The 9,137-nt window shown below is 41.4% G+C and overlaps 1 protein-coding gene across 2 annotated transcripts in view; it reads left to right on the top strand.

Annotated features, from left to right (window-relative positions):
* The window catches only part of AKAP10 (A-kinase anchoring protein 10), a 72,762-nt gene extending 65,507 nt beyond the window's left edge, over positions 1-7,255 (top strand). For both annotated transcript variants that reach the window (XR_013330862.1, XM_077746807.1), the window contains one exon: positions 5,473-7,255. Coding sequence is in view for 1 of the 2 variants with exons in the window: in XM_077746807.1 (XP_077602933.1) it covers positions 5,473-5,478 (6 nt within the window). In the remaining variant the exon portion in view is untranslated. The remainder of the gene's footprint in view (positions 1-5,472) is intronic.
* Positions 7,256-9,137: the final 1,882 nt, after the last annotated feature.

Below are 9,137 nucleotides of genomic sequence, written 5' to 3'. Positions count from 1 at the left end.
AATTTTTTTTATGCTTTATTTTATTTTGAGAGACAGAGAATGAGTCGGGGAGGGGCAGAGAGAGAGGGAGACACAGAATCCAAAGCAAGCTCCAGACTCTGAGCTGTCAGCGCAGAGCCCAACGAGGGGCTGGAACCCACAGACTGTGAGATCGTGACCTGAGCCTAAGTCAGACGCTTAACGGACTGAGCCACCCAGGCGCCGCAAAAGCTGGCTCTTGAAAAAGATCTATTAAATTGATAAACCTTTAGCCAGACTAATTGAGGGGGGAAAATTAGAAATTAGACATAAATCACCAATACTAGGATTGAAAGGAGACATCACTACAGATCCTAAAGTTATTAAAATGGTACTAGGGAACTATTATGAACAACTTTATGCTAATAAGTTCAATAGCTTGAATGAAATGGAGAAATTCCTTGAAAAATATAGATTACCAAAGGTCACTCAAGAAGAAATCAGTAACTTGACTAATACTGTATCTATTAGGTTGAATTTGAGGAGTTAAATATATTTATATTTATAATATCATATTGATATATTATTATTTATATATACATTATATGAGGAACTCAGCAGACCAAAAAAATTTTTTCAATTTAACAAAACAGGCAAAGGACCTGGAAACACATTTTTCTAAAGACCTACAGATGGCCAAAAGGTACATGAAAAGGTGCTTAATATCACTAATCATTAGGGAAGTGCAAATCATAACCACACAATAAGATATCACCTCACATCTGTTAGAATGGCCATTACCTAAAAGACAAACAGTAACAGGTGTTAACGAGGGTGTAGGTAAAAGGAATCTTTGTGCACTGTTGGTGGAAACCTGGGTTTCCTGGGAAAGCAGGTTTGCTTTGATATTTGAAAACCAGTTGCTTTATTCATCATAAAAAGAAAAGCATATGATCGTTTTAATAGATGCAGAAAAAGAATTTGACAAAATTCAGCCATTGATGACAAAACTCTCAGAAAACTAGGAACAGAACAGAATTCCCTACACCTAATAAACTGACAGCTAAAGTCATATTTAATGGCGAAAGACTGCATGATTCTGGGGGAAAAGCAAGGACACTTGCACTGGAAGTCCTAGCCAGTGCAAAAAGGCAAAGAAAAAAGGTTTATAGATTATAAAGGAAGGAGTAAAACTGGTTTTCTTTGTAGAAGACCTCCTCATTTATGTAGAAATTCCTAAGGCTACTTTATCCAATATGGTAGTGACTAGCCATGTATGAACAATACAGAACATTTCCATTGTCACAGAAAGGACTATTATTGGACACTAGTATCTGAAGGAATCTACAAAACGATTAGAACTAAGTTTAGCAGTGCTAAAGGATATAAGATTAATATATAAAAATGAAGTATATTTCTATATACTAGCAATTAACAGTTGGAAATTGAAATTTTAAAAACAATATAATCTACAGTAGGATCCCAAGACATAAAATTCTTAGGAATATATTTAATAAAATATGTATAATATTTGTACAGTATAAACTACAACTGAACAGAATTAAAGATTTAAACAAAAAGTCATGTTTGTGAATTAAAAGACTCAGTGTTGTTAAGGAGCCATTTCTCAGTGGGGGGATAGGTTAGATGGGTGATGGACATTAGGGAGGGCCCTGGTTGGGATGAGCACGGTGTCGTGTATATACATGATGAATCACTAAATTCTCCTGAAACTAGTATTACACTATATGTTAACTAACTTGGATTTAAATACATTTTTAAAAAAGAATTTAAAAAGGTGCTATTTTAACCCAGGATGATGATGGGAGTGGTGGTGGTGCTGATGGTGGTTGAGGTATAGCTGAATATAATGTACTAGTTTTAGATGTACAACATAATGATTCAGTATTTGTATACATTGCAAAACGATCACCACAGTAAGTCTGGTTAACATCACCATACATAGTTAAAAATTTTTTTCTTGTGATGAGAACTTTTAAGATCTACTCTCTTAGCAATTTTCGAATATGTAATACAGCATTGACTGTACTCTCCATTCTGTACAAGATTATCCAAGATTAGTGATAGATTCAGTACAATCACAATAAATATCCCAGCAAGCTTTTTTATAGAAATTAACAAGATGATTATAAAATATATTGGGAGATTTAAAGTAACTGGTATAAGACAGCAACAACAAAAATGTGAAGTGGTGGCGGGGAGGGGGGAGACAAAATTAGAAGACTAACTCTACCTGGACACATTGACTGTAAAGCTACATAAGGCAGAGAAATATTTAGCATAAGGGTAGACATATAAATTGTTGGAACACATAGAGAGTGCAGAAGTAAATCCAAATATGTGAAGCCAGTTGACTTTTGGCATATGTGCCAAGCTAATTCAATGGTAAAAAGATGGTCTTTTTAGTTTACAGTACTAGGACATCTATAGATACAGATATAGAATATAGATATAGATAGATATGGGGGAGAGGATGAACCTTGTTCCTTATAGCATATACAGAATCAGCTCAAAATGGATCATAGACCTAAATGTCAAAGCTAAAAGTAAAACTCACAGGAGAAAATCTTTATGATTTGGAGTTAGGCAGATTCCTTAGATCATACTCAGCATGAGCCATAAAGGAGAAAAATTGTTAAATTGATCTTTATCAAAAGTAGAAACTTGTGCTTGTCGAAAGACACTGTAAAGAAAATGAAAAGGCAGGTTACAGACTGGGAAGTGATACTTGGAAAACAACTTTCTGAGAAAGGGGTTGTATCCACAATATATAAAGAACCCTTAAATTCAACAATAAGACTGACAATCTGGTATTTTTTTAATGAGCAAAAGATAAACAGACATTCCACCAGAGAAGATACACAGATGGCAAATATTCACATGCAGATGTGCTCAACATGTTTAGTCATAAGGGCAATGCAAATTACAGTCACAGTGATACACAACTACAGACCTGATGGAATGACTAAAAGACCGACAGTTGAAGGATGTAGAGCAGTTTGAACCCTACCATGTTACTGGTAGAAATACAAACGGCTACAGCCACTTTGGAAGACAGTTTGGCAGCTTTTTAAAAAGAGAAATGTACACTAGCCAGGTGTCTCCTTGGGGAACGCTGATGTCAGATTTTTTTCTTTTTTCTTTTTTTTTTTTTTTTTTGAAGTTTTCTTCTTGGGCTGGTCCTGTTTCCCAGAGAAAACACTGGCAGTCTCCAGCCTGGAGGATGAAGGCCAGGCTACCAATGTTCAAGGAGCCAAGTGGGAAAAGGCTAGGGAAGTCTTATCATTCATTATATATACCTCTCCTTAATCCCCCTCTTTTCAGGACAGCATCCTTGTCCTTGGTCATGCTCGGTGTAGCTCAGCCCAGGGACCCTCTGTTTTATTCTGCTCAGAGAAGAAATCTAAGGTTTTTCTGCTGAGATTGGTTTTGGGGCAGGGGCTGGTTGAGCAGAATTGCAGAATAATGATAGATTAGTAACTTCCAAAACAGGCTTTTAAGAAGTCCTTGTGTTTGTACTCAGCCCCCACTGCCTTTAGGAGACATTACCAATTCCCAGGCTTTGAGGGATTCTGCATTGCAAATCAGGTTGCTTCTCCACTTTTTCCACTTTCTGTTTAGGATTGAGTCTTCTGGGCCAGCTAAGTCATTTACCACTCATCCATTTGCTTCCAGCTTCTGAAAGTTTGTTCTCCCTCTCTTCTCACTTTTCCCATTCATGTGAATTTGTTTTCTTTCTTTCTTTCTTTCTTTTTTTTAAAGTGGCATTTTAGGAAGGAGTGAATTGGATAAGTACGATCAGCTCTCCATCTTTATCTGGAGGTCAGTAGCTGTAATGGTTAGGAAACTCTGACTTGCCCCAAGCTAGTACTGTCTCTCGGTAGCTTCATCAGCTAGTTCTAGTAGTGCCTGTGAGAAGCCATGCAAGTCACCTTTAGAAAGTTGAAGGCAGCCACATAGCGCAGCCCCTAGTCCTCTCCTCAAGCCAGACAGTCCCAGTTTTCCCAACTTCTTATTTTCCCTAACTCAAGTTGATTCACAGAGACTTAATGCAAGAGGAGAGTTTCTGCTCATGTTCTTTATGAAGGCATTAAACTACTCCTCTGTTATTTATATTAGCAGAAATCAGGAATCAGAATTTAGAATGTTCAGATGACACCCCATATAGCCCACAGGGGTTTGAGGCCTGAATTTAGATGTAGGTCCAGCGTCGCCCTTTCTTTCCTTGCCAGCTTTGTTACTGTGAGAGCTGTCGTTTCCAGAGGCTGGTTCAATTTTGAACTTTGCACTGAACCAACTCCCACCAAACTTCTGTTCACTTTTGCAAATTCCATCCTCTTTTCTGTGTAAGGGTGGTAATTTTTGTCTGTATTTATCTTCACTGGCTCAGTCAAACCTGAAAGAGCAAAGAGCAAGATAAAGGTGTATGAAGTTGTGATTCCCCATGAACAAATGTTTGACAACATGAAAATGTTCTTTTAGACGCCATTTTAGAAAGCAGGTACTTAGGGGCGCCTGGGTGGCTTAGTCGGTTAAGCGGCCGACTTTCGCTTAGGTCATGATCTCACAGTTCGTGGTTTCGAGCCCCGCNTCCTAGAAATAAATAAAACATTAAAAAAAAAAAAAAAAGAAAGAAAGCAGGTACTTAAAGCTAAGGCTTTTTATTTGAGTTATATGTTCAGATTTTATTACCTTGTGCTTTCATTTTTAAATTTTTAGATCTATTTTGCTATATTTTGTTTTTTAAGCTTGCTAGCCCTTTCTCTTTGGCTGGCTAAGATGACTCTCCTGCATGTCCTTTGAGGATCAGCAGTGGATTGGTCTGGAGAAAGTGCTAGGCTAAAAGAACTCATACAGTCCACTTTTAGTGAACATGTGGGACCTTTTGCAATTTGCTTTTCTTTCCAGGCCCCGTTTCCCTATCGGTAGATCAGGAAAATTGGACAAGACCGTCTCATAGAATCCCTTTCTGATTCTCATTCTATGAGTATATGAATACGAGCTGTCCTACTTCCACGAAGGAATACCCAGCTTCTCTAGCTTATGTTGATACCGCTCTGCTTGGAATCTCCTACTCTTCGCTTGTCTATAGAAAGTACTTGGGAATATCCCGTGAATTGCCTCACGGCATTACTGAGTTATTTCATGTGTAGATGCCCCAGGGACCTTGTCTCCCCGGGATGTTTGTTCCCTCCCCAGTTCTGTGAGGAAAGGGTCTCAGCCTCAAGCTCTTGGTCTTAGGAAGTGAGAAGATCAGAGGTTTTTTTCTCTCTCTGAAGGTGTTGGAATATTCTGTATTCTGGCTCTCATGATTTAGTGACTCCTCTGAGGATGGTCATTTAAAGTGTTTGGGGGTTTGTTTTTCCTGCTACAAACAGTACTTTAATGAACGTATGTGTATATGTCTTTGCCCTCTCTTGTGAGAATGCTGTTGGGTTAATCTGTCACTGGCTACCGAAATGTACCTGATCTTTTTCTTTTTCTTTTTTTCAGCTATGACTCAAGACCTGAGATAAAGGAAATCTGCTTTTGAAAAATAAGAGAACTTTTTTCCTTTGGTTGGATTCTTCAACACAGCCAATGAAGACAAAGCACTGTATTTCTTTTCACTTATATATCACTGTTGTTCCCAAGAAAGAATGGCAGACAATCCTAGACTTCCATCCTCAGCAGAGTGACATGTAGACATATTTGCTGCACATGATGTTCACACAGTGAAAGTCATAAAGAGACAAAGTGGTATTGTTTACATTACTAGAAAATTAATAGCTTTCCAATGGCAATAACCCATTTACGAAAGAATTTGAGTCCACTGGAATAGACAGGGGCCACGTACTATGGGAGGCAGACAAGCGCACAGCGGATACTTGACGCACATTCAGTAGCGGTGACCCTTCCCTGGAAGGTATTGTAAGGCAGGTACCAGAGTGCTTTGCTTTGGCCTCCTCAGCCACCAGGTGAGTCAGCCCCTCCGAGAGCCAGGCAGCTCAGGGTGGCAGCGCGGTGCTAGCGGATCCTTTTCCTTCGGTGGCGTTGTCATTCTTCCTTCACACAGGCATTAATTTGGAAGGAAGCCAGCTGACAGGTCAGGTCTCCGTTGATATTGTCCTTCCCTATGGTGACAGTATACACTTTCCATATTTTAATTGCTCCTAAGATGCAGTATACTGAAAACCAGTCTCTCCCCTGCTAACAAAAAGATGAGTCTCCTTTGCTTTGCGCATTAGGACTTGCTCTTCTGGAATATTCCTCCAAGTCACTTCACTTTCCCCTCAGAATACATGGGGAAAGGAATGTACAGTAACAGTCACTCCCGTTTCCCCCTGTGGTACCTTGGACAAAATGTTTATTCCCAGACTGTATGGTTTCTGTTTTGTTTTTGCCTTTTTTTTTTTTTAATTAAGAAAGTGGGCAAGCGAGGGTTGGGGGCAAGGAAAGCATTCAGCCTCGGCTGCCTCCCCTTTCTTTGCTGTGAGCTGGAAAGTGTGCAGTTGGTGGCCTTTTTGCTGTCTGTCGTTAGGAGAGTAGGGGACTGCCTTCCCGCGCTCCCTCAGCCGGCTGCTGGGGCTGGGCCTCGCTGCCGCCCGCGGGCCTGCCCCACTGGCGAGCACACTCCACGGCCAGGCCGCGCCACTGCCTCCTCACCGCACGCGACTGTTTGAGGGGAAAGAACGTTCTCTTAGGTGTTACAGCTTTTGCTCAGACTTTGCAAAAAAAAAAACAAAACAAAAAAAATATATATATATATAAAAATATATAATTATTAATCACCTCTGTCCTTGAGAAAGTCTTGAATGAATAGAGAATTTATTCCCTTGCAATATTTGATTGTATAGAGGCACACTGTTCCATCAACAGAAGAAGCAAAAGGCTGTGTATACATTTTTGGTACTATGTACCACCTCTGTTATTCTTCTAAAGCGAAGTATTCATGTACTTAACCCATATTCTATTTAATTGTGTTTGATTTTAAAAATATATATATATGAATTATATTTAAAATGGTGTCAACTTTCTGCTTTCAGGGCACTTGTGGCTCTTCTCCTGAAACATGTGGATTCTTCCAAATATTTCCATTTGCTTTACAAAAACCCAGGCACGAGCCACTCCTGGACTTAGCCCTGTGTTTGGAGTGTATGGCATAGACCTGAGGTTTTATTAGGTGTATTTGCTGTGACTTAACTCATTTTGTTCTTTTAACAAAATGTCTCCATCCTTTTCACTTTGCTTCAACCTTTAAATAACAGAAAAGCAATATAAAGGTCATAGAATAAAATGTGGTTTTGGGCGACTCTTGCTGCCTCTGCATGTTCTGGAATAACAATTTCTGTAAGACGCTAGCCTACTTGAAACCACTGCTTTCAGTTAAGATAGTGTATAGTCCTCTCTTTGTATACGTTTTGTGCTTCTGAGCTAGGGGCGTCAGAGATTGGTTGTGAGATTCTTATAAAGAGAAGAATAGCAAGCTCGAGACTTGTTACTTTTTTCTGCCGCACCTGCTGTGGGACATGGAAGCAGGTGGGGCCTGAGGTTACTAGGCAGATTTAATCCTCGGTGGGAAGTGGATATTTGCACTTCTTTTCAAACTGGAATTGGATTCAATCTGACATCGAGCACCCGGGCTCTGTGTGGCGCGCCCACAAAATATGCTGCCTCGGAGCCTTTCTTAGCTTCAAGGAATTGCTTGAACCTCCGTCCTTATCCTGTTGTTGACATCAACGCAAATTGTTAAGAAGAAAAGGTGTTAGTGAAGCAGTGGTCCCCTCTGTCACTTACCACGTCTTCAGTCCCTCCCGTAAGATTTGGGGAAAGTAAAAAGCCAAAGTCCGCCAAGTCCAGTGACGAGCAGTGAAGCTTTTGTAGCGTTTTCTCCTCGGGTGTCAGCACTCCGTAGAGCTGTATGAAACGGAAGTGATGTACGTTTCGGGAGCTGTGACTAGTTCAGTAGGACTGTGGAGGGGAAGGTCAGTCTGGATTGCAGGAAATTAGAAACTTCTTTGTTGTCTTATTCCAGTGCTGCTGGCTGAGCACCTGCTGAAGCAGCTGACCTTTTCTCTCTACTGATCCTGTTCAGGGGTGCCCGCCTGACTCACACTGAGCCTGCCCTCACCTTCCCTACGGGAGTGGGGGCCATGTCTGCACTCGGTGCCCTTTTCCCTCTCCCCTCTCCCGCCTCTCCCCTCCCCCACACAGCAGTGGATTATTAGACCAGGCCCCAGAAAATTCTTTATCTTAAGAGTTTTGCAAGGGGAAGGAGAGAGACCCTCTGGGATTGCGGCTTGTATGGGGGCGCTTAGAAAGTCGGGACCCATGAGCCATGCTGCAGGGACAGGCAGAGAGGCTGAGACGTAGAAGTGCGGGTGGGCCGGAGGAGCCGCCCCACGGCCTCGAGGACCTCCCTGGTTTCTGGATCGGCTTCTCCATCTTTGCTGTGGACGCTGCTAATCCGTATCCTTAGAATGCATTTTGGCTTTTTAAAAGTTAATCTGAAGTGAAGTTTTATTACATGCAACCAAAAGGACCTTGACTAAAGTACTGCCAGATTGTTCGAATTACTCATGATTATGTGTCCTCCGCCTGTTTGCAAAATACAACTGAATTCTGGAGCATTCTTCTTACCAAACCTTCCTTGGTCATTTTGTGAATTCTCTCAAGATGGAATGCTACAGTAATGGAGCGAAAAGACACTCCCTCACTTTTAGAGGGAGGAGTTCCTCAGCCCCAGGAAGGGGACGTCTGAGTCCCTGTTAGAGCCAGGGCCTTCTGGACCAGGGCCTCCTCCTGCTTCCCAACATCCTTCCAAAAGATAAACACTGTCCCCACTCTTAGCAACTGTAATAAACCCAGAAATAGAGGGCATTTCTGTCAAAGAGTAACATCAAGTGATGGAGGGCAGGGATGATTACAGAACAGGTAAATGCTGACCACTCCTACCGACACAGCAGGCTGTCTGGCCTTCAGCAGGAACCGTAAGTGGGAGTAGATTCCAGCAAACCCCTCAAGTTTACAATGTAGGAGAACCACACTCCTAGATCCCCTGTGAGGCCACTTACAGAGAAGCACTGTGGGCCCTAACGAGGCGTCTCTGCCTGGGCAGGGCTGAGAATGGTTCAGAGTCAGAAGTATGGTCCTCTGTGGTCTTGGGACAGGTGGGAATG

The sequence above is a fragment of the Crocuta crocuta genome, unplaced genomic scaffold (genome assembly GCF_008692635.1).
Source record: "Crocuta crocuta isolate KB4526 unplaced genomic scaffold, BGI_CrCroc_1.0 scaffold139, whole genome shotgun sequence".
Lineage (NCBI taxonomy): Eukaryota > Metazoa > Chordata > Mammalia > Carnivora > Hyaenidae > Crocuta > Crocuta crocuta.
This window is presented reverse-complemented; position numbering and strand designations above follow the sequence as displayed.